This window comes from Sander lucioperca, chromosome 1 (assembly GCF_008315115.2).
Source record: "Sander lucioperca isolate FBNREF2018 chromosome 1, SLUC_FBN_1.2, whole genome shotgun sequence".
NCBI lineage: Eukaryota > Metazoa > Chordata > Actinopteri > Perciformes > Percidae > Sander > Sander lucioperca.
Window position 1 is genome coordinate 29338773 of NC_050173.1, and position 26276 is coordinate 29365048.

Consider the following 26276-nt stretch of genomic DNA (forward strand, 5'->3'; position numbering starts at 1 on the left):
TGTATAAGCATTTCCAGCTGAATGTTGATGAATTTCTTACATCTTTCACTTCTTTTTTGGTCTGACTTAAAAATGTAGAACTTTACCACCAGTGCACGAAAACCTTTAATTGAGAATGTCCGGCTTTTGTTTAAATCTAATTTCATTTCTGGCAAGTATTTTAAAAGTGCTACACATTAAAAAAAAAAAAAACTGTCCATCTCATTCATACATTTAATTAGTCTCACTTTGATTTCTGGAATTCCTTCACTCATGCCTCACTCACTTGTTCTACAGAATGTTGCTTTGCGTCCAATGCAAAGACTTGTCTACACATACGTACTGTAAGTTAGTGTTTTAAAGATCCTACTCATTTCATGAGTGAAAAAGGGTTAGGGGTAGGGTTTCATATGAAAAAAGGATGTATCGAATTTAATATAAAACTTTACACATATTACAATTAGTTCACCTTTATTCAACAACAGACAACTTTTGATGTTGGATAATGAAACCAGAAATAATACAAAAGCACAATAAAGATCACAAAAATATATGTGTATATATGTTTTAAAGCACTTGAAAACAACATTTTCTCATATTTGATGATAAACTTTATTACATACTGTACTTTACCCATTTTGTCTTTTACAGAGCAACACTGACAAACTTATTATACAAGTTTGATTGTCATTTATAATACTGTAGTATGGATTTCTACATTGACCTTTTCAATAAACCAAGGCTCAAATCCACACCAGTCCAGTAAGGTCCCATAAATTGTGAATTGTTTCCAAGAAAACTATCACAGTCTAATAATAACAATAATGATACTAATAATAACAACAACACAGTGGGAGCCCCCTGGCTGGTGATGCACCTTTGACATCCTTTGGCAACACATCATCTACCCAATCAACTCAATGGATTGCATTTCTCTTAAATGAGTCATTGCAAGCATATAACACTTACATAAGTACTCATCATCTTTAATCACACAGGGTTTTTAGGAGGTATCTTTACAAAATCTACATGTATTCAGTGGAATGTAAGAAACTCTTCACTCTGTTACATAAGATCTTGCGGCATGCAGCCTACGTTAAATCACTGGTGCAACGAGTCCACTGGAGTCATGTTTTATCATACCCTGCTCTCTGTATTTTTTACAACAAAAATATTTTGCTTCCTCAAAGAAAGGCTGGCATTACAAAGGCAGCAAATACTGAGTCCAGATATACACTGGCACACCCCAATAATATGCAAAATGACCACCTTGGTTATGCTAGAGTTAAAGGAAACAAAGAGGCTAAGACAATGTGGCCATCCCATCAGGGATAGGGATTCACCAACTCTGGTGTGTTCTGTAACTGGCAGGCATACTAAATCACTATTCTACTCATTTGCTCAAAAGGCGCTTTGAGACTAAGAACAGTTACTGCAACAGGGACATAAACACACATGATTACTTGCTCTACAAGTTTCAAGAACAGAGATGGGCGTTATTCCACAAGCATACCCTGAGTTCCTTGCAGGCAAAGCTTGCTTGCACTAACACAAGGACTGTACCCTCAGGCAGGATCACAGAGGATACAACACACATTAAGTTTAAAGGAGATACTGTAGTTGTGCAGATACTGCAGATTAATGCCATATCGAAGACATCTATGGCCCATGATTAAGGCAAAGTGGTCAGAACACCAACCGCTTTGATCCAACAATTTCTATCTCGACACGGCAAGTCTAGTTAAAAAAAACTAAACAAAAACATTTAAAGACCTGCAGGCAAGGTTTTTTCCTTGGTTTTACTTAATTTTAATCTTTTTAAATGTTAGATTTATTAGAATGCCCAGTTGCTGTAATAGTAGCTAGTACAATAATTGCATTCATTTAAAATACTAACAATGGTTTGTAGAGACAAAACATAATGCAACTTAAAAATACATAAATAACAGCTGCACACATTGAGACTTATCTGACACTTGGTAACTCTTAAAACTGTGTTTCTCAAAGTTTGACCAAATGAAAAGAAAGTAAGTCTGTTTAGGTTTTCATTCAGACAGCCAGTCTATTATACATTCATAATGCAACAATGAATAGACCAAGTCATTTTTTTCAAGAGATATAGTCAACCTCTAATTCATCATTCTTAGGCATATGACAAATTAGTAAAAGATCCTTATGTTGGTGATTAACTAGGTAATACCACTATCCCTAATGCCAGCAACTTCAGAATGAATGACCCTGTTGTCAAGAAGGCATGTTAGGGGGCAACCTCTAGCTCACCCAGTAAGAGTGCGTGCCCCATGTAGGCTGAGGCCATGCAACGGCCCGGGTTCGAATCCGACCTGCGGCCCTTTGCTGCGTGTCATCCCCCATCGCACTCCGACCTTTCCTGTCTATCCACTGTCACTCTGAAATAAAGGGAAAGAAAGCCCCAAAAAAATAATCTTAAAAAAAAAAAAAAAAGAAGACATGTTAGCTTATGTGTGAACACACTGTACGTGGTCTATATCCGATGAATCCTCAAGGCAGTTTATGTGCTTTGCTTGCTGTGGACGGTGAGCTCCCTCTCAGAGCTGACGCTGGTAGAGGTGGTCTCTTTACGGCTGTCCCTTGACTTCCTCTCAGAAGTGGGAGAGGAGGATGTTGTGCACTCTTCCCAAGTCCGCAGAGGGAAGACTCGAGCAGCCAGGCTGGGCAGGTGAGGGTGCGCACCTAAACGTCCATCTGTAGTTGTGAAGCAGCTCTCCACTGCAGAGCTGTGGCTGGGGCGGCCCTGTTTGCAGAACAGCCCACAGACCAGTGCTAGAAATTCCTTCCTCACACTGCGGTGCATGTAACCATAAATGTACGGGTGGAGGCAGCACTGCAAAAAGAAGAGCACAAGGGCAAGGGAGGACAGCCAGGGCGGTACAGCTGCTCTTGCACTCATAGATATAGTATTTAGTATGCTGTAAGGCCCCATGCTGAGGATATATGAGGCCATAATCACGAAAACTACACGAGCTGCCTTGCAGTGGTAGTGGAAGCGTCTGTGCCTAACTCGAACAGGGTACCCCCTGGCTGAATGGGGGCCATCAGGTGAATTGGCCTGCCGGGGCTGGGGCTGCCTCTGGGGACTGCTAGGTCCCTGGAAGTCCTGCGGGCAGGGCTGGGAGTGGGATTGTGTCTGTATGGGGTGCACAAGTGCGTTTTGCCTCCGAGCTGCTCTGAACACCATCCAGTAACATCCGAGCATGATGAGCACAGGCAGCCAGAAGGAGAAGGTGGACACCACAGCAGAGTAGGACAGGCTAGAGGACCACACCACTGAGCACACGTTGTGATTGCGGTCAAAGTCAATGGCCCCCCAGCCGTAGAGGGGAGGCGTGCTCTGCAGGAAACTGAGCACCCAAGTGCAGATGATCAGGTTAGTGCCCAGGTGAGGGGTCATGCGGGTAGGATAGGACAGAGGATGGATGATGGCCAGGTAGCGATCCACAGAGACAACTATAATGGTATTGACCCCAGCAAATGCAAAAAGGTGCATGAGCACCACCAGAGTCTGGCACAGTCGGGCATCCAGGGGCCACACACCTGGCATGGTGGCTGCAATGGCAAAGGGCATGACTAATATGGTCTGGAGTAGGTCTGCCAAGAGGAGGTTGAGGACGAAGCGGTTGGCCACGTGAAGGAGCTGAGGCTTCCTCTGGAACACCAGCAGAACCACCACATTCCCAAACAAGGACACACATACAATGAGAGATATGAGCACCATCTTCATCACGCTGTTAACAGTGGAGGACCAGAACGGGTTTTGACTGGAAACACTAGGCTCCCAGGGAACATCAGTGAAATTTGTGCCCATATCGGGCGCCTGAGAGCTTGGCATTGTCTGCATGTGTGGCTTCACATCCAGCAAAGTGTTGACATAAAGTCAGGTTAGTCCCATCTTGATCAGAATGATGTCAGGAGAGAAATCCAGCTCAGGTTTTGTTGTTTGTCTCGGGTGCAACAATAATGAGGTGCTCCTTCTTATTGCAAAATTCAACATGCATGTCTCATTATTCTCACATGTAGTCTATCTCACCTAAACATGCCTCATCATCCATTACATGTGAAAGCAGTCCAGAAGACTCATCCATGTGTAGCCTGTAATGCTGGAGATGATCAAGTTGCTGTTCATCGTGATCAATGATTAAACCCTTCACCCACCGAACAGGCCCTATTCTTCTTGCAGCCCACATCTGCAGAGTGAAAAATGGAATTTGCCTGGCGACCATAAATGCCACCGTTCAACCTATCAGCATCGGCTGACAATGTCCTGACAGTGGCAAATATCGCGAATTGCTAATCTGTAAATTATGTATAATACCTTGAAATGATCAGTGATGCGACGCTTTGCGCGATGATGTTGACTCTCCTGCGCTCGGTTTTCATCGTTTTGCTCCCATTTCAGCCTCAGCTCCAGTCAATGGCAGCGAGCTTTCACGGCTCAGCTAACATACGCTGCGTGTCTTCACCCAGCGGGGGTCTCTCATCCAAACGAGCATATCTTTCCTTCGCTGGTCCTTTCGGATTTCATGGCAGATCAAACGTTTATTATTTTATCAGCTTGGATTCCTCCTCAGCAGTCTTAGGGTACTTACGGTCGGGTCTTGTCTCCGAGGTGTCACAAAAAACCCAAGGACACCTGCGCTGAAATCTCCCCCGCTGGAGCTTGTCACAGACCTCCTCCCATCCCTTTTTCCCTTTTGTTGTGAATGTGCAAATGCGTTTCTCGATGCTGTCTGACGCCTTTTTATACATGGTAACATGATACAACCGTTATCCCCATTTTTATAGTGTTAAATAGGCAATGTCATTTTCTCATTATCTCATATTAAAACATCAACTGAGGGTTGAACATCTAGATTGTTACATAGGCTATTATTTGTTCCTTTAAGCATAATGTAACCTAGTCCTATTTATATGGATCATATCAAAATCAGTCCACAAGAAATGTCTTAGACTTAATCTATGGCTCCCGCACTTAAAAGCCTGATTTTCCATTTATATCTCAGCCAGTCTCACAGATCTCCTTAGTAACATCAAGCGATTCAATCAGGTGGCTGTTTATGTGATCTTATAGGGAAAACACCGCTAATTGGATTGCTGCCAGGGAGACCAAAATAGGACCATACTGTAGTCAACCACTATCTCTGCAGAGCACCAAGTACTATAGGTTTGGAATTTAAATGGTAAGTGAGAATCGGAATTTTAGCATCCCTGGTACATCTGTCATGTGGTGAAACATTCTGGTACCTTATGGCACTATTAAGGCAAAATATCAAAACTATAATGAAAACTAGATTTTTTAAAGTATTTTCTATTTGAAAGAGTCCTGAAAGACCATAATTCACATTTGCTCATTTTCATTCTCACCTTAAGGTCCAATTAGTGCTCGTTCTGGAGCTTTTGATCATATCACACTATCTTCATTAGCTGAAAAGCTTAAAATGCTGAGCGTCAGAGTTCATTCATGACTTTGGAAACAGCATTTGACAAAACAATCTTGTCCATTTAGTATCTCCTATGGTGCTTTCAGTCACACCACTTCATCAACTATTTTCATGCTGATTTCTTCTTTCTTTTTGCACCACCTCAGATCAGCTCTCCCACCTGTTCTCCAGAGGATTCATACAGACAGCCAATTAAAACAGAATTAAACAAACTTTATTCTTAATTGTCACATACAACTGTAGTACAGTGTAGTGAAATTTGATCTCTGCATTTAACCTATCCTAAGCATTAGGAGCAATGGACACATACACACTGCGCCTGGGGAGCAATGTGGGGTTCAGTGTCTTGCCCATGTGGCGAGGATCGAACCTCCAATCTTATGGTTGAGGACCAACCCTCTACACTCTGAGCCACGTGCCACAATACCTGTTTTAGTTCTGCACTGGTTTACCTGACCTAGTGTTACAAGAACAATCCCAAAGTACTGGAGGATAATTCAGATTTTATCTTAAATTCCATATCTGCTGTTATACTTGGCTGCAGCTCTGTCTGATCGATACCATACTTGCTACATCAATACAACAACCTTTTAAGAAACACTTAGCATAAGGGAAATCTTTTATTTTCCCAAACAAGCAATTATATTGACTGATGTAAAAAGTGAAATGCATGTATTCCATTACTACAACTCCTTTAGGCATCACTATTTAACCTCTGCAAGTATGAGGCTAAAAACTAGACCTTGATTCATTCTAGATTCAACAGAGACTGAATAGATACATAGAACCCAGAGCTGAAATGTATTTACATGGAACTTCTGACATTTGCTATGACTATGTAGGTAGCTCAGTTTTGATAAAATAACCACAACCTCTCTCCTATGAATGTCTGTATAATATAGCCTACACATTTGTGTAAGCCACCATGCATTTTTATTGCTGGAAAAATAAAAATTGCTCCAACATTTCAGCCTTACTAGCAAAAAGACTTCATTAAGATGCACAGAAAACAAAAGCAGTATTGCATTGTGCAATCCAATTAGTCTGTAGCTCTGTGGCCTACTAATCAATGCTCGTAATTAGCCATTTTATTTCAAGTGTTTGCTCTCACCGAGCTATCAAAAAGCCCTTTGATGTGACTCACGAACACCCTGTGTTTTAGTTTTGGATTGCAAATGAAATGCTGGTGACTGAAAGGGGTGGGGTGATGTTTCCCTGTTATTCTGTTGAATGTACGGTTTAAAGAGAAATCCACAGGCCTGCTGCCTCATGGAATTATTAGACTGGTATGTTCACAGTGGTCTCTGGTGTCTTTAGCTCGGTCGTGTAGTTTCTCTCCCATTCACTGTCACTCACTGACACCTAAGGGCCAAAAAAAAACCACACACAATGGACAGGAAGGACTAGGTCTTCAAAGCTCACAGCTTGTGCATAACCAACTATCTCCCCCTGTCTATCTCTGTGTCTATTTTCAATTTATCTTTCTGTTAATATGGGCTTAACTGGCATGACTGTAAATGCACAATTGTGTCAAATTAATAATGTAAGAATCTATTAATGTAATGAAGAGAAAAAGAGAAACTATAGGCTACATTATAGATCCCTGTTGCATATTCATTAAAACGTAAACCTTGCAGCACTATATATGTATATATATATATATATATATATATATATATATATATATATATATATATATATATATATATATATATATATATATATATATATATCAGCCCTGACATATTGCCTTATGAATGTATTATGGCTGACATTAAAACAATTGCCTATTTCCCGCTGCCTAAAAATTACCTGCTCATGAGAAAAATATCTAGGTCTTTACTAGCAGGTGGGAATTTTCTTGACTCAAAGTTGAACCAATCACAAACGCTTCTGCCCTCAGGACAACTTTGAGTCAAGAAAATTCCCACGAGCCTTTACCTAGCTCTTTCTTTCATCACTAACACTGTCTGCTGCTTGGTTGTTGTGGTGAACAGTGAACAATAGTACAGTTTGCCGAAAACAGCTCCCTGTTTCTGCTGGTATCAAGAAAGCAGCAGAAAGACTCATATACCAGAAGACCAAATCTTAAGCATGTAAATACTGTCACCCTGATTTTGTCCCAGCACCTTGCCTTAAAAAATGAGGTGTTGGGTGCTAGCTCTGCATCAAATTGGTTCCTATAAGTCACAACCCTGCTGTGATCAATACAGCTGGACTTATGATTCAAGAACAAGCTTGATGAAAACAATTTACACTGTGCATTAGTTAGATAAAAACAAAAAAGCAAACAGTAAATTTGTTCTCAGGTTTTGAAGCTGATTTTTAAAGGGTTGCCAGATAAATGAAAGAAAAAAAGAAATTGCCCATTTTTATGTCAGCATTTGTTCCCCCGAAACACTCCGGTCATTGATTTTCACATTAAGCAGACCCAGTTAAGCAGTCACATAGTGGCACGCCCACATACTCTGCTTCTGACTGGGTAGTAGTCATTACCTAGCTACTGCGCATGTGCGACTCCCAACAAAGATGGAATAGAAGTGAGATGTCTCACTCGGTAGTTAAAACAGAGAGCTCAACACACAGGGTGAAAAAAGGAGTTGCAGCAATGTGCAGTACAACAAAAACATGGTGTTTTTTGAAAATTAAACCATTTAAACCTATTCTGATATAACCTCTAAATACAATTATGAACCTGAAAATGAGCATAATATGAGCACTTTAACTCACCATATGCTAGCTACCTACCTTCCCAGCACCAAATGGCTGAGATAGTTGCTCAGTCAGTGTATGGTAAACACAGCAACTATCTAGCAAGCTAAAGAGCCAGATATGTTTTCTTGGAGGTGACGGAGACCAAAACAGAGCTAAAAGGTGAGTAAATGCTGAACTTACATTTGTCTGTGACTAGAACGGGACTCCAAATTAATGCTAACGTAGCTTTGCGTCTGCTACATCAGAAGGTAGGCTGGAAATTGTCTGCTAGAATGTTTGTCATTTTGAAGTTTAACATTTTGTGATTTTTGCCCACTAGGGAGCAGAAGAACTACATACAAGCTGATAATTACACAGCCCTGATATATTGCCAAATAAAAATGTTGTGGCTGATATAATTTATGTTCGCAAACAATTGTCTTTTAGCTGCTGCCTAAAATTCACCTATACCAATATCTCGGTCCTTAGCCGGCTAACATAGATGCTTTTTCTTTCCTCACTGTCTCTCTGCTGTATTGTAGCTAACGTTAGTTGCCCAGCACCAAATAGCAGACAAAGTAACTTTAGCCTAATGTCTGGGGAACAAAAAGGCTAGCATCTGGCAAGATAAAGACCCAGATGTCTCAGGAGTTGATTGAAACCAAAACAGAGCTATAGCTAACGTTAAATGGTGAGTAAATGTTAAACTTACATTTGTCAAGTGGCCAGAAACATGACTCCAAATGACTGATAATGTTGCTCCATGACTGCCAGATATGAAAACATAGGCTATTGTTTGCTAACATTTTACTCATTTTAAAATGTTGTATTATTAAATTTTTGGCCACTCAGAAGATAAATATGGCTAGCAAGCGATTGTCTATTGGCTACTGCCTAAAATGTCCTGCTAGGTCTTACACCTGCTAAATGTTCTTTCTTTCTACACTGTCAACTTGCTGTTTGTTGTTGTTGTTGTTGTTGTTGTTGTTGATTATCTGTCAGCTTGTTTTAATGTTTTCTACACTCTGCTGGCCAAAACAAGAAGGGTTTTGTTAAATAAATACTTCACCCTTAAAATGATAATTTGTAGGCTATATCAATTACTCAACCCATGATACCTTAAATTCTTGTAGAAAAATGTTTGTTTTTCACATGCCCTTGCGGTGAACGAAAAATCCAAAAACGTCTTCTTGATTAACTGAAGTAACGTGGTGGTCCCCTGTTACTTCCAATTTTTCATTCACCTTGGAGGCATGCAAGCAAAACAATTTTCTCTTCAAGAATTTAAGGTAACACAAGGTGAGTAATTAATATACAAGTGATGATTTGGAGAGTGAAGTATTCCTTTAAGGACAAGTTTAGCTGAGTGACAAATTCTTATTCACTTCCACAACCACTAACCATCTTTGTCCCTCTGCTTATGTCAGCAATGCAGCTGTTGGCATAAACAGTCAGGAAAACCACACTACCATATCCCCAGATAACACCCAGCATTGTTGCAGGTAAGAAAGGGCCTCAACTCTTTCTGTGTCTCTATTAGTATGTGTAAGTATCAGCCATTGTTGCTAGACCAAAGCACAACATAAATACAATATGACAATAACAATGAGAGCAAACATAACATTGATTAAACAAATAAAATCAATAATAGTCAAATTGGAAATACAACATATGTATGTACATATACTGTATACATACATGTATACATGCTCAGGGTTACTTTTAGATTTCATATGTGCGTGTGTGCACACACACACACACACACACACATACACACACACACACACACACACACACACACACACACACACACACACACACACACACACACACACACACACACACACACACACACACATATATATACTGCATTCTTTACATTGAATTTACAGTATCATTAGACAGCTCTTTTCTCTTCAGGAGAAAGAAAAAACAAAAACACACTGCTTATCCCTTATGTGTCTTAAGTAAAAATGCAATGTATTTTTTCACTTCGCAAACCATGTTTTATAATCAACTTTACAAATTTGGCCACAAAATGTACTGTCTTATAAGATAGATTGAATGATGTAAGTAAAAAAATATATAGAAAAATGTTATTAGTGTGTTAAATTCCTATTCTTTTTCTGATAGCATGAGAAGTCCTGCATGCCTTTCCAGTCAAGCCCCACGAGATGAGCTAATGGTGAAGCTGAGGTAAGTGAAGGTGGTGTTGTGTTGGTCTGTCTTCAACAGTGAAATGAAAGGTACTTTCGTGAAACCAGGACTGTTTTTGAAAGGCCATTTCTTGTTTCATTAATACATCTGTATTTATTGATAATCTCTGTCTGACACATATATAAAGAGTGTTTGATATTTTACATTTAAGAGTTTGTAAGGAAAATAAAGTTCTTATGACATTAGAACCATTTTCTTGTTGTCATAGTAATTTCAACAACTTTCCTTACTGATGCAAAAAACAGATGTCTGCTTAGTGGTAAATAATTACAGATACACAGAAAAGCCCAACACGTTATATTAAAATCAATTAAATTCAATTTTATTTATAGTATCAAATCATAACAAGAGTTATCTCAAGACACTTTACAGATAGAGTAGGTCTAGACCATACATATTCAAGGACCCAACAATTCTAGTAATTCCCCCAAGAGCAAGCATTTAGTGCGACAGTGGCAAGGAAAACTCCCTTTTAGGAAGAAACCTCAGACAGACCCAGGCTCTTGGTAGGCGGTGTCTGAAGGTGCCGGTTGGGGGTGTGATGAATAGTGACAATAATAGTCACAATAAAGATAATGGAACTATGACTAGAAATAGTAGTTGTAGTAGTTCATGGCATAGCAAGGCACTGCAGGGCGTTACAGGACGTAGCAGGGCACAGCACAGCATAGCAGGGCGTAGCAGGACGTAGCCGGACTTAGCAAGACCAAGACGTAGCAGGGTGTAGCAGGGCACTACAGGGCACCGCAGAGCGTAGCAGGGTGTAACAGGGCATAGCAGGGCGTGCAGCAAGACCACGGCGACAGCTGCAACCATGATTTTGGTGCCAACTTAATCCAAGGAAACATGCTGGGCGAAAAAAAAAAACATAAGGACTCCGGGGAATAAGCTCCCCAGAGCTAGGCTAGTAACAAGCATTTCTGGGACATGGATGCACACAAATGGAAAGAGACAGGAGAGAGAAGTTCAGTGTGTCAAAGGAAGGAAGTCCCCTGGCAGTCTAAAACTATAACAGCATAACTAAGAGAGACAGGTTAAGGAGAGGAGCCTGGTCGAGCTAGAACTCTCCCCAACCGGATCGGGCTGTACTGGCCTGCCTCCCTCTACTCTGATTATATTATTGATTATATGGTAAATGAATCTGACGACTATGACGAGAAGCAGGTGGGCCGGGCTAGGGGACGCTGCAACTCCTCACTCCCTAACCATAAGCTTTATCGAAGAGGAGAGTTTTAAGTTTACTCTTAAATGTGGTGACGGTGTCTGCCTACCGTACCCAGACCGGGAGCTGGTTCCACAGGAGAGGAGCCTGATAGCTGAAGGCTCTGGCTCCCATTCTACTTTTAGAGAATCTAGGAACCACAAATAACTCTGGATTCTGGGAGCGCAGTGCTGTAGTGGGACAATAAGGTACTATGAGCTCTTCAAGATATGATGGTGCTTGACCATTGACAGCTTTGTAGGTCAGAAGAAGGATTTTAAATCCAATCCTGGATTTTACAGGAAGTCAATGCAGAGAAGCTAATACAGGAAATCTCTTTTCTTAGTTCTTGTCAGAACACGTGCTGCAGCATTCTGGATCAGCTGGAGAGTCTTAAGGGACTTATTTGTGCAACCTGATAGTAAGGAATTACAGTAGTCCAGCCTGGAAGTAACAAATGCATGGACTAGTTTTTCAGCATCGTTTTGAGACAGGATGTTCCTAATTTTGGCAATGTTACGAAGATGAAAAAAGGCTGTTCTTGAGGTTTGTTTTAAGTGGGCGTTGAAGGATATATCCTGATCAAAAATAACTCTTAGATTTCTGACAGTAGTGCTGGAGGCCAGGGCAATACCATCCAGAGTAACTATATCTTTGGATAATGAGGTTCAGAGGTGTTTAGGTCCCAGCACAATAACTTCAGTTTTGTGTCAAATCAACACTTACATATAGTTAACTTTTAACAGATAATGTCACGAAAGATAAGAAACTCAGAGAAACATTAGTGCCTCACAGCAAAGGCTCAACATCATCACTGTGTGCCCACACATACCAATATACAGTATTTCTTAATGCTTTGAATTGACTGTAGAAAACGAGGTGAATAAAACAACAGTAGGATTTATTAATACATATAGCAAATCCTAATATTTTGTGTTGTGGATTTGTGTGTATTTTTGTTTATCAGATATGGCAGTGCCAGCAAACCAAACCAAAGTCCCTCTACTACATGCACCTTAATAAATGCATAAATGCTGTGGTAATTTTCAGTGTTGGCATACTATGGGACCAGGAGTTTATCTAAGCTGCGTTACTCATCTACCAGCCCCCACCTGGTAAGATACATCTTTTACTATAGCGCTTGTGGAAACAAAATTATCAACCTTTCTGGATATGATGTGATACAATGACGTTCTTAGCTATGACTGTTTTAAGTAAGCATTAAGGCCATTAAAGTGGCTATACAGTTGCTGATTAGTGTTACTAAAAATCATACTAAAAATATAAATGGGGAGCATGTTTAAAGCATCCTATACTCTTTTCAAGGTATTTCTACAATACATCATATATTTTAATAATTCAGCTAGAGGGATAAACATTTATAAAAATTGATAAATTCATCTAAGTTGTTTCAGAATTCATATACTTTATTTTCAATCTTTCTGCTGTTTTCCAATAGTGCTCCCACCCATAATGAGTTAAAATGGACATGTCATGTGGTAACAGAAATGAGACCTATGTGCTTAATCAACAAAAACTATATTATCTCATGAGTGTTGCTCAGGAAATAGTCTGAGACATTCTTCCATTGCTGTTATTCAGAGCCCAATAGAGGATGAATACAGGTCTGGTTGAATGCAGGAATGTGCTCAATTAATATACTCTTTAGAAATGGAGGAAAATTACACTTGTTTTATTGTGTAATTGAAATAAAGAGACTCTTCTTAACATTATAGCTTATGCAATGCAACATGTGTTTTTGTAAGCATAAGGAATGTCGTTATGTTCTTTCTCTGGTCAAGAATACAGGGATAGAAGTGTGTGAGGCATGGGGACACGTAAAAAAAAAAACACGTGCACACACACACACACGCACAAACACGTATGATAAAGCATGGTTGTAGTAGGCAACTGCAAAGAGAAATCTCTGTAAACAAACAGATGACAAAAAGATTGAGAGCAACCATCACAGCACTGCTCTCTAAAGGGAGCCTTTCATTTTATTGCACAATAGCAGTTGTCTCTGAAGCCCAAACAGTTTAGAAGTAATTACTAGTGTTTTCCCCAAAAGGTGATTACTTTGCCACACTTGGCAGCCATTGTCACCGGCCGGGCACCACACTCATCAGCCCTACAAAGGGGAGAAGTGCTCGATTGATGATGAGCCCTCTGTGGCTCTGTAGGGAGAATTTAAAAGTACTTGTATGAGGCTCTTTCAGGAGATTAACTTGCAATAAGGGCTACCTGCCATAGACACATTCCCTGTATTCATGGTGCCAGCACAAAGACTTTTTTAAGAGGGGCACAGCTGCATGAAAGCAAATGGTGAATGGGGATAATAGTCACAAAAGACAACAAACCTCAAGTGTAAAGAAATAAAGTGTTTTTTTAAGATGGGAGGCTTCCATTCAAAGCCAGACCATTCCTTCTTTTGACCATTGAAGATCCGGCCACTCCACCACCCAAGGCCTCAATCTAATTATTTTAAGACAAGACATGTTATGGTGCAAAGTGGCAAAGAGAGAGCACTTCGGACCAAAGTGCACTTTAATTTAATCATTCTATTGGACAGATTCCCCCTTCAAATGGACGTCACACACCAGTAGACTGGCACAATCGGGAGGCTCCTGGCAAGGCCTCGGGCTCTTTTAGCGGAGGTTAATAACAGAAATCACATGCACTTGTAGATATGAGTAAATGCATAAGTAGGTATGAGTAGATGTCTTATTTCCTGGTATTTTGCAAAAGAATACAACTGTGTAAGAAGGTTTGGGTTTATTTTTTTAATCTGGAAATTGTAGAAATCTTCAAAGGCAGATTAAAGCGCAGCCACAGGGGCCCAGATCCGATTCCATTCATTAAGCAGAGAGAGAGAGAGAGAGAGAGAGAGAGAGAGAGAGACACACAGAAAGAGCGAGAGACTGCATGTGTCCTTGCTTGTCTAAATGTGAAAATTGCTCATGCCATTATTTCAGATGAGAAAGTGGGAACTGAATGGATTTGCTTTAATATAACAGACATGGGATACCACATACAGAGAGACAGAGGGGGGGCCAGACTTCTTTGCTTTTGCTCACATAGTGGAAAGACCCTGACAGGTGTGCTTTTGTATGCATATGTCTACGCGAGGCTGAGGCAGATTGTGTGTGTGTGTGTGTGTGTGTGTGTGTGTGTGTGTGCACGTGCACTTGCAGACGTGAATAAACACAGACGTGAGGTGTGTATGTGTGTGCGTTTGTGAGTGTAAAGCCTGCCACTCCCTGATGAAGAGACTTCTTCTTGGTCTGGTCTAATAGCAGGCCAGGATTCAGCGCTGACCTTCATCAGACTCAGACTAACTGATCCTGAGAGAGAGAGAGATAAAGTGTGAGCATGTGTGCAGTAAAAAGTTGGTGGTTGCCGATGGATAAAATAGCATTTAAGTTGCACTTAAAGTAAGTTACTTAATTCTTATCACTATTTCAGCGGCTTATCTTGTCTGGATTAGTTCCAAACTGCGAGAAAGTCGTCAATTCCCACCTTGCATCTCGGATATTTGGTAAGAAAACTTTAATTGTCTTTAAACGTTTGAAATTATTCCAAATTTTATTTTATTTTTTTTTTTTTTTAACTATAATATAATATAGGGCAAGCTATATCTAAAATGTATGTGTGATGCCAGGTCTGTCTCGCCGAGCATCCCCGTATGCCAGCTCACGCCTCCTCAAAAACTTGGAAGTGATGAAGCATCAGCTCTTCAATTTTGACGTCAATGCCACAGTCAATGGGGTGAATGCCACTTGAAGGTCATAGGTCACCTCACCCAATTTAGTGATCAGGGATCAGAGATCAGGAAGTAATCCAAAAGCTGAATCTGGATAACCACTTTGTTGATGGCCTATTGTTAGAAATGTTAGACATAAGTAATATGTTTACAAGTTTACATTTTGTCTATATTACTAAGATACATTGCTCAAGACAAAGGAAAACAAAGTTTGCTTTTATTATGGCAGCTGGAGACTGATGCAGTTTTATATTTGACCACTAGATGTCAGGATTTGCCTAGTAACGGTGCACTACCCCCCACCACCCTTCACCAACACCTGAGGGGGAAACTTGTGAGTAGCCTACACATGGTGTGACAGCTTCCCCAGGAAGCTCGGGTGACATTTGCCTCACTTAATGACACAAGCTAATTAATCATTAGTTGTCCCAGAGGTATTGCTGTTTGAGAGGCTTTGTCGTGCCTCTCCCCAGTAGGGGGTCCCAGCCTCAACATGTTATGTATGCATAACTGCCTCATCCCACGCTACAACATCTTAATTCTCACCCGTTTAGCTAGTTTGACTGAACTACACTCGCTTTTTTGTCAAGCCTTCATCTCGGATAAAGTATAATCTGCTGAGAGATAGATCACCTTATTTTTTTCTCAGCCTCTTGCATGTGGCATAGTGGGCCATGGAGTCTTTTTCCCTATCTAAGGTAGGGCTGGGCAAGTGTTGTAATTGTCTGCAGTAGTGAAGAGGAGAGATTTTATTGATGGTTGATTGGGCAGACAAGGGGATGGGGGGGGTTAGATTAGCTGCATCAACGGTTTTAACCACATCACTTTATCAAGGCCCAATGGACACTTTCACAGTCATCAAATTAATGCAGGATTAGTAAGAGTAGTATTCCTATATTTTTTATATGATCGTTCTTCATTGCCCTTGTTCTCAAAGCTGGTGGTGGTTTGTCACTGTCTATGGTCAAAAGTTGGAAATGTAAGGGAACATCACTCTCTAACTCCAAGCAAACTGGCACTGCTTGAGCAAACCTACGGTGATAGAATATTTGAAATTTGAGTGAATGTGTATATGAACCCAAACTAACAGGGCCATGTGGGTTATACGTAATTATCTCTCATGGGGTGAAACCCTCTCTTGCTAGGCTTTGAGTCCAACAAGGATGTGCGAAAAGCCTTTGTGAAATATGGAGAAAATGAAATCTGCCCCCTCTATGTGTTTCTGCCCCCTCAGCATCATTACTGCCCCCCCCTACCGGGTCTCAGGCTGGTTTTGGACAGACCAAGCCTGTTCGTCACGTACTGGGGCTCCAGGTGATGCACTCAGGTTCCCCCTTTCAACCAACGGAGAGGAGTTTGGGGTAGTGCATATGTGCACAGGGCCATTGGGGGCACTCGCTGATGAGGGCCTGGGCTGCAGGAGGGCTTTGAAAAATGTTAAAGGTTTTGGGATGAGAGTCAAGGTCCCCCTGGGATACCGTGACCCCTGACACCTGCTTGCTGGCCCTTGTGCTTTGTTCTGTGACCTGAGAATGGTGTGTACACATGTAGAGCTACTGGCCAGTTTACAGCTAATCCAAAAGTTTTATGTGGACACACGTTGCAGTAGTAAATCACCAAATGAGTGCTGCACACTTTAGCACCGATATATGTCCACTCTGTAGCGGCATTATTACTGTATTTTATTGTGCACATTGTTACAATGTTCCTCTGTATTTGAATATAACATTTACTGTTATTCACTGCCATCTGCCTAATGGCAGCCATTACAAAAAAGGAGTGGCAACATGTTTGGATCCTTACATTTGTAATTTATTTTCTCGTAATATTTTCACGCGTAGTTGAATTATTTCATTTCATGGGAGCGCCTACTTATTGATATGCAAAGGCATACGGGCTGAGGCTTTAGCACCCCTGCTCTGCCAGGTGCCATTTAATATCACTTGGATATACAAAAGATCCTTCATTTCCACTCTAATCACGGGCAAGGTTTCACTCTGCCATGAACAGCCACTGTAATTCTGCTGGTTTAGAGCAAACACAGGCCTTTTTACTGCGATGAAGACATAAAGTAAACTTGAGTTCTGATCCATAGTAGCGAGAAAGAAGCCTGTAAAACAAACACAGGTCCCTGAGTAAACCCAACCTCCAAAGATGAGGTGCATTTACATGCTTTTATAATGCTCACCTTGATGATGCTCTACATGATTTAGTTTACTCTGTAAAAATGAAGCCTGCTAAAGAAAATCTTTGTGCAAGACATCTAAGCCTTGACCTTGTGGATACAGACACTATGGTTTCCGCAGCCCTAGTAGGAGGCTTTTGGACATGACACATGAAGAGACAACAAGAACGTACTGTTCTCTGGCGATAGAAGTATCTGCTGAACCTTTAAGATGCAAAGATGGATCTGCCGCCACGTTTGCCTTCGTCTCTGTCTCGGAAATCACCGGGGCGTGTCCCTCCTTTGGGAACCCCATCTGCAGGCCTAAAGTGATGGCACCACCCTTTCCTCCACACCCATCACCATTCACTGTCAGTAAGACAAACAAACACATGCAAAAACCCACCTGCACACACTGAACAGGGAGCTTGCTGTGCAAATATACCTGACAGTGGCAGCGTTTTTGCCCTGGAACATATTTAACAATGCACACTCGACACCCGTACCATCTCAGCAGGAGGCCACAGGAAACAGATGAGGACTAGTCAGGTTAATCAGGAAAACTACAGCCTACCTATACTTGCCATGCACTGTGCGCACCCTGCCAACCTCTGGGCTTATTAACAATGAATCAATGTAATTTTCTGTAGAAAGCAGTGTTCACACTTGAAAGAGCCTATACCATGAAGCTGATGGCGGAGCGAAAAAGGGGAGGGGGTATCACTTGTCGCTCGGTGCAGATTCCACCCTTCATGATTCTAATGGGAAAAGCCAGCCTTCCTGCATCCATCAAGCTCTGTGCATGAAATTACCCTTTCCGAGGCAGCAAGTTGTGGATTTGTACCAGGACCTTTAAAGATAACTTATTTACTCACTTAGTTATTGTGCATCAAAGTGAAGCAAACTTTTCTGCTCACCCCCCTTTGCAGTTGAAGCTATACAGCCCTTTCATGGTGTCAGGGGCGGGGCTAAGCATTGCATGTGATTCTCTATCTCCAGGAACCCCGCAATTACATCTGGCACAACTCTACATGAAGTAACGCTTTATAAGCCTTTGTGCATCGCGGCTTTGAAGAGCCATGGTCCTCTATAAGTTTGCTTTTTGTCTCCCCTCTGTTGTACACCCCCCCCCCCCCCCCTTCTCCCCCACAATCACCCCCATCCCCCAGCTCGGGACAGAAGACAGAATGTGATGTGTCGTCTCCCTCCCCACACAAAGCCCCAGTGCATTGGACACACCTTGGACATCACAAAGGATGAAAAGCACGACGAGGCTTGGACACGCAGGACCACGCTGCCAAGCCCGATAAAGACGCTTCAAAAGTCGAGCAGCAAACAGTGGCCTTCTTCTCTTCTGCTCTCTTCTTTTTCTTCCCAGGACCTTGCAGTGACAGAAAGAAAAAAAGAGAGAGAAAGGGAGGCTGACATATATATGAGATATTTTTGTCTTCTGTGTTTTTACTCACATGAGACTTATGGATGTGATTTTGGGTAATGGTGTGTCTACAGCAAAGTAGTCAGTTTAAATGTGCGTGTAAACATCTAGATTAACATTTGTATGTCTGCTTTTGGTATGAGTACAGGATTAACCAAAAACATTCCAGCTTTGAAGCAGAAGGCCCATAAATAAACTCTGCTGCCCCATCGCCAATCCCCTTGTCTCGTCAGCCGTCTGCTCACAGTGGCAAGCCACAGCTAGACTGAAACCTGCCATTTAAGCTGGAAATGGACGCCATTTTACCCCTTGTCTAGAATAAGTCACTCTTTGTGTTTTTACACCAAATTTGCTTATATGGCAATCATTTTCATGCCGAGTCATTAGTTTACTTTATTGACTTAAACGTTTTTTTCCCGCAAGAAATGGCAGTTTTTTTATTCTACTCATGAATTTAAGACAAGCAAGAGAGTTGCACATGTCGCTGTACATACATTTTTCTTCCCCTTCATTTTTGTCCCCTTGTTAGTACACAAAATTGTCCAGGCATCATAAAACATGACTTTTCACCGGTAACTCCCTCCTCCTTCCTCATGCCCGTCTCTCTCTCTCTCTCTCTCCCTCATTCCCTCATTGAAACAGATGGCGTTTTATGCTGGGCACAATCAGGACTATTCAGCGTCAGGCAAGGCATGCCCTCCCCACCTGCGCTCAGCCCAATCACAACCTAATGAACACATTGGGAACAGTCTGTTCCAAATTACTCCCAGTTGGAGCCAGGGCCACAGGTAAACCCACCCCCCCCACCATCACACTCTGCCCCTTCCCCTCCACCTCACCTCCTTCGCAACAGTCTCCCTGCTCGCCCGCCCGAATTGATATTGACTCCAGCGTTTAGACCCTCAACTCTGACTCTTAATCAAATCAAGATTCATATCTCTGTGCTGTCAGCATTCCAACACAGCTTAGAGGGGCTGGGTGTGCAGCGACAAGCATATAAGTTACATGTGGGGAGATATGGATTGACAGCTAAGGTGTTGATGTGTTGGATCGGAATTGGTTCTGTTTGATATGTCTCTGCGAGGTGTTTTCCCATATGTTTATAGTGATCTATGCTTTTACTATTAATCGTCTCCCCTGTGCACACGCATGCACACGCACACGCACGCACGCACGCACACACACACACACACACACACACACACACACACACACACACACACACACACACACACACACACAAAGAAACAGTCAAGATCCCTGTAAATGCTGTGGTGTTAACCGCATTAGGCCTATCTGTGTGCCTTATCAGCATGTTTCCACAGCTTCATAAGGGATCACTTATGCATTTTATGTTCAGATTGTTTGTGCTCTGTTCACAGCATATAGGTTCTATACATTCATGTTTTATTCATGTATTGAGGTTGAACAAAAACGGGAAAATTACTTTTTTCTTTTCTAAGGCACAGTATACCTGTCGGTCACTACCGCTTGAATATCTTTTTCCTTATCAGTGTGTGTGGGCAGGCAAGGGACAGTTGTATATCGTAGGCAGTTGACACCAGAAGTGTGCTGTAGCCAATAGCCTCTGACACTCTGGTACACCCTACAACATCCCCAGGGACAAAAGAATAAAACCAGGGTGCCTGCCTCGTCATGTCCCATCAATTGCTATAGGACCTCAGGAACCTTAGGCCAACTACCAACCCCCACGTGGGTGTCCATCACTGGATTTGACAGGAGCACTGCCCTGCTGGCTGCCCTTCTTCACTGTCCCTCTGGTCAATCTGCACCTCAATTGGCCTTGCACTGGTGGGTGATGCCTGCTCCTTCTGCCGCATGTCAAAAAGAGCCAGGAGCCACATAGGAAGTGCAAATATCCTCTAATGGCCTTGATCCAGATGGATGCGCCCATGACAATAGGCCCCCGTGCCTGTGGTTTGGGTTTTTGTCAGTGAAAAACACTGAGGCCACCACAATAACACAGCAAAATTATGCATGCGGGCCAAGTACCATTGACATGTTAAAGAGCATTGCCAGTTGCTATGATAATTAAGTTAGCTCATTCCAAGGGAGAGAGCTCTTTTCTCTTAACATGTCTTTAAAGGGACTTCAGGCACATAAGGCAGGCTTTAAGACAATGGATATAGGAGGAGAAATAATGGATTCAGTGGGTCACCATTTCTCTGCCTATTTGCTTAACATAGGGCTATACATCGCTCAATGAATGCTGCTTGATGGGATTGCCTTTAGGGGGTGTTTTGTGGGTTTTACATTCTATCACTCAAGAGATTGACACATTCTATGAAGTCCATATGGACATTTTAGGATAAGGTAGATTAAAGGACTGAGTATGAAATATTCAGATGGCCGCTCTACTTAATGACAGTGGCAAACTTTGGATTCTCGTTGCATAGGCCTCTGGGCTTTAACCATTGCTCACAAGTATCCTATTACGTTCTGTAATATCACACTGACCTGTTTAAGCAAGCAAATCAATGGAATCCCCTCTGTTCACTTTTCTTTTAACTGAGATGTTTGGTTACGTCACAGGGTGTCTGATCTCCCTCTGCCTCCATAGGGTCTCATCTAGAGTGGCCACTTTTTGTACAGCTGGGACGTGTTTGGTCAGTAATGTAAAACCAGGAAGCCTTTGAAACTTAAAAAAGGAAGAGGTTAGAAGTTCACTCATTTGGAAACTCCAAAGCTTTCTCCTTGGACACACTGAGGTAGGTCAGGGACACCAGGAACCACCTTTCTTCCTGCATTCTCACAGCTGTATGACAAACTCAAAGTAAGTTAAAGTATGTGTCCTGTTTTTTTATATCATTTTTTATATGTCTGTGTCTAGATGGTATTCGGCTAACAGCCAGTACATCAAGAATAGGTCATCAAAATTAGCTTTAGTGGTCACTTTCCTGTTTATTGAAACCAGACACCCATGTATGAGGCATGTACGCACTGCCACGTTCATTTTTATATTTCCTCTCAATGGTGCCAATCTGCCACAACAGACGGGCGCTGAGTGAAAAGATTTTAAAATTCGGCTCTAGCACTTTCAAGGCAGGTCCTCTGTGTTAACAAGATGGTAGTTAATGGTTTTGCTTTTATGGCGGTGGTCGCATGTATAATTAAGCTGCTGTTGTATTTGTCATAAAAATCACCGGGGGTGCAGGAAATGTTGCAGGAGCCATTTTTACTTTGAGCAGTGGAAAATTAAAACCTCACAATGTTGTTTTGACATCATTCCAATTTTTATGGATTTTCCTGTGTGTGGTTGAGGTTTCGTTATTAAAAAACACTTAAGTGCCTCACCTTGGGTTTGTTGGGGGAAGAAAGGTTGCAATGTTTGCATAATGCAGATTGTCACTCCTGGGAGGTCTTGCCTCTGGTGCTACTTGTTGGGAAACATGTTGCATGTCTTCCATTAATGGATGTCTGGCTTTTACCTGCATTGTTCCTGAATCATACAGTTCATGTAATAATATTTGGTGCAATTACAACCCTCCATAACTCCATCATGCCATGGAATTTGCTTCACTGGCATGTCATGGGTATAATGCCACACCAACACTTTGAAATGGTAGGGCAATCCTATTGATACAGGTTTTGCTAAGACATACTGATTAACCTCTTACCCCAGATATCACCAGATATCACCAGATCTCCAGCAGATGTGTAGTCATGAACACAAGAAACAAGGACAAAAACACTGAACTCTAAGGAGCCTCACCAGAATTTTTAAGTTGTGTTTCATTTCTGTGTTTTGGGGACAACTAAAGTAGTATTAGGAATGAATCTCTTACAAGGATTACTGAAACATATGGTGGCAGCTTGTTGGCAGAATGTCACGCACTGCAGACATATCTTAGATAAGCCTGGTGTATGATTTACGTGCATGGCCCCAGTCATATCTATGGAGATGAGTTGGGGTGTCGTGGCCCTGATGTCACCTCCACAACACCAGTCCCCTGCTATGCTGATGACTCTATCTATGCTAATATGGGGATCAGTAGGGTAGAAAGCTCATCTGGCTCGTGCTTCGCTTTATCTTATCACCCTACTCGCTCTGTGACTTTCTTCACTGCATCAGCACACATACCTAGCATGCTGCACACATGAAAAGAGCTCAGCCTCTTCTCACTCTTCCTCCATCTCTCACCTTTACACTTTTCCTCTATTTCACATTTCTACATTTCAACTTTTGCTTTCACTGCATCACCTTCTGTAATGCTTTATTAAATTATCACCCACGGCTACCTTACTGTATTACTGTATGTGCTAAACCTGCCATTGAAATCCCAAGACGAGCTCAATGAGATTTATCTAGTTTATTTCCTTTCCTGATATCCTGACAAAGTGGAAAAGCTTTAGTTAGCTTCTTTATGAGACTACCATCAGCACAAATTAACAAATCAAACAGTCAAATCAGAAGAACATCCTAAAAAGCCATGTCTTCCACATACATTTTTGGTCAAGAACGGGTCCATCCAGACACTAAATCCTGTCTGACTTAAATAACCTCCCCGCCTCGTCCTACTTAGCCTCTTTGTCTCCATCGCGCCCTCCCTCCCTGGCATGATTATTTCTTATCATGTATTTATTTGTTTAATCCACCCCTCCCCCCACAACACTTGGCGGCCCTCTCCCTATGCACGAGCTGCCTGTCTGGCAGCGAGGCCCCTTCATCCCCCACCTCCTCCTACTTGTCCATATCCAGTCCCCATCCCATCCCCACCCAGCTCCAGGCCAGCCACAATGGGCGGATGTTGCTTCCAGAGCCTCGAAGCTTCATTCTGGGGGAACAGACCCCCACCTCCTCACTTCATCCTTACATCCCTCCCGCTTGCATGTGGCCACCACTAGCCAGCCTCTATGAACACTATAAATAATGGATGCATTAGCATGCATGAATATCTTTTAAGAAGGGGGGTGGGAGTGCCTTAATTCATTATTAATCCCCTTCAAGAAAAAAAATGGGCCGTGGCGCTGGTAGCCCAACTCTACACCTACTAAAACCTGCTTTTGGGACTTAACTTGTCCACGCCGTACTCCTCTTTCGTCCAAAATTGGTGACCAGATCCACCCACCCAACTACCCTCTCTCTGCCCCCTTAATCTCTGCAAAAACACATCTGGAAGGGTGGGGTAATCTGTAATTTTTTTTTTAAAGTTTTTTGGGGGGGGCAAACTGTGAACAACAGCCTGGCTAAGTGGCCGCTGGTTGATTGGAAAAAGGTGGACACTACTGCTCAGTCAGCTGGTGTGGTTGTACTTCCTTAATATTTCATAGCAGAGGCAAAGGGGTGCTCCTTTTTGGAGGTTGGGCAGTCACAGAGCTCCTGACTTTGAATATGTCATCAGTGCCATTTGGTTCAAGAGCAGGGCTTGGCTGTGAAAGGATGGAAGTAGGAGTGGGGGGTGTAAGGTAGAGGGGCTAGGAGAGTGGGCTGACATAACAAATGCGTACAAACCTAGTTAGAGAGCGTTAAGTCATGTATGTGGGTGGGTTGTAGGGAATTATCTGTTATTTTTAAACCTGGAACACTATGTTGGGTATTGAGGACATAAGATCAAATACATAGGTTAGAGGTTAAGAGCATGTGTTTCAAGGAGATAAATTACTATACAGCAAATAAACAAAGCATGTGGGTTTAAATTTGTGTTTGTCTATGAGCAAGTAAGAAGTGTGTATTTGTGAGTGTATCTGTGTGAGCCGAAGTGCACTCCCCTCTGCACCACACACCCCTCTTCCACCACTAGGTTGCAGTGCCTGCCTCGCAGCCTCTCTTCCTTCTTACCACAGCGCTCTAACTACTCCAACCAATCGTAGACCTTTACAACAGAGACACATGAGAGTGTCTTCCTATCAAAAAATACTACACTAAACACATGCATGTGTACTTGTGTACAGGCTGCACGCACCCGCACAGTCCTACTGAAAATCTGCCCGCCTTACTTACATTAATACAATGTACATAATCCAGTTTGTTTGAATCACTGTGGCATATTAATATAACTAATCCACATAACAAAGTCAAACACAGCTTCGTTTTCCTTATGTTTGTACATTCTTTCAGAATATTGTTACAGTACATGAAAAAAGGATGAAATAAAAAAAGTGTATGTTATACCAAGATTTTGTTTTAAAACATTTTTTTTAAATGTTTTCCTCTAAGTTTTTGAAGGGTTTTATTATTGAGCTGGTTGTCGTGACTTTTTGAGAAATTTTAGATAAAACAAAAACAAATAACTGACAACCCCAGAAAAAAAGATGTGATTGAAAATTAAACAAAAGTTTTATAACTGACATCGGTGATAGCCAAAGTATTTTGTTAAAATATTTAGTGGCTTGAATTTCGCAATTTTCCCCAAAAATACTTTTGCAGAATTGTATCCTTATCGAGAAACCTTTGAAACCAAATATCATACCAGCAGTGACTAGCACAACAGGCCAATACCAAGCCTAACCCTGCAGACAGGATATTCACTTTTGAATAAAACAATTTATCCTCTTTGTAATGTTGCACTTACAGAGGCTGTTGGGTCTCCTGTCAGTGTCCTCTGCGCTGCAGTCTGTCAGGCAGGACGATGGCAGCAGGGGTTGTTTTGTTGACACAGAGAGGACCTGGTTTCTGGAATGTTCTCGGCTGAATGTTTGGATCTTGGGTCTTCGGTACGAGGCTGGGGGCTGGTTGTGAGCTGGAGGCACCACACTGTGCCTCTGAACTTCACTCAACCCCTTAAATTCCTCTTCCTGGGCAGGAAATTGAAATATTGTGCAGTATTGGCATGCTGATGGTCATCTATCATAGGGGCCTGCGAGGGGACGGGGGTAAGAGGAGACCCTCTGTAGATCAGAGATGGGCTGCTGGGCCTGGGTTCAAAGGTAAAGAGGAGAGACCTGGGTGAGGAAAGAGGATAGCGCTCTTAGCAGGAGTTGACACTCAGACAGGCTTCCATCACCCATCCAGAAGATCGCCTCAGTGTGCCTACCTCTCACCAGGTAAGAGCAATCAGTCTTCCCCAGGCAGATAAAATAAATGCCCATTATGACTCTTCCAGGTTATCTTAATGCGTGTCAAAGAACAAGCAGATTTATTAAAGCAATGAGTGGCTTGAAACTTAAACACAGCAGTGAGTAGTAATACAGTTCAAATAGGCCATACACTCCTTTTAAACTGAATAAGAACAGGATACTCGAATTTAACTATGCATCTCCTAAAATTCATTCTTTGACTCCAGCAGGTGTTCCTAGGACTTTGTGATACACTATAGCTTTTATAGAGCCTCATGTGCTTGATCGTATTATCACCGGTTGTGATGCAGATGCACAGTCAAAACAGC

The 26276-nt window shown here is 42.0% G+C and overlaps 1 protein-coding gene and 1 long non-coding RNA gene across 2 annotated transcripts; both read right to left on the minus strand.

Moving 5' to 3' along the window:
• Positions 1-453: 453 nt before the first annotated feature.
• On the minus strand, positions 454-4679 carry gpr101 (G protein-coupled receptor 101). The gene is made up of 2 exons (XM_031302925.2): positions 2451-4679; positions 454-2235 (listed from the first exon to the last, which is right to left on the minus strand). Exon 1 carries the CDS (start codon positions 3854-3856, stop codon positions 2510-2512), a length of 1347 nt encoding a protein of 448 aa, XP_031158785.1. The 5' UTR covers positions 3857-4679; the 3' UTR covers positions 454-2235; positions 2451-2509.
• Positions 4680-14489: 9810 nt separating this feature from the next.
• Positions 14490-25851, minus strand: LOC118496256. Its single transcript, XR_004898799.1, has 3 exons — positions 25464-25851; positions 18735-18876; positions 14490-14912 (listed from the first exon to the last, which is right to left on the minus strand). It is a non-coding gene; the product is annotated as an uncharacterized LOC118496256 (long non-coding RNA).
• Positions 25852-26276: the final 425 nt, after the last annotated feature.

Bases quoted from the DNA above. Each gene is read 5' to 3' on its own strand.
- gpr101 (XM_031302925.2), bottom strand. From the start codon at position 3,856: ATGCAGACAATGCCAAGCTCTCAGGCGCCCGATATGGGCACAAATTTC.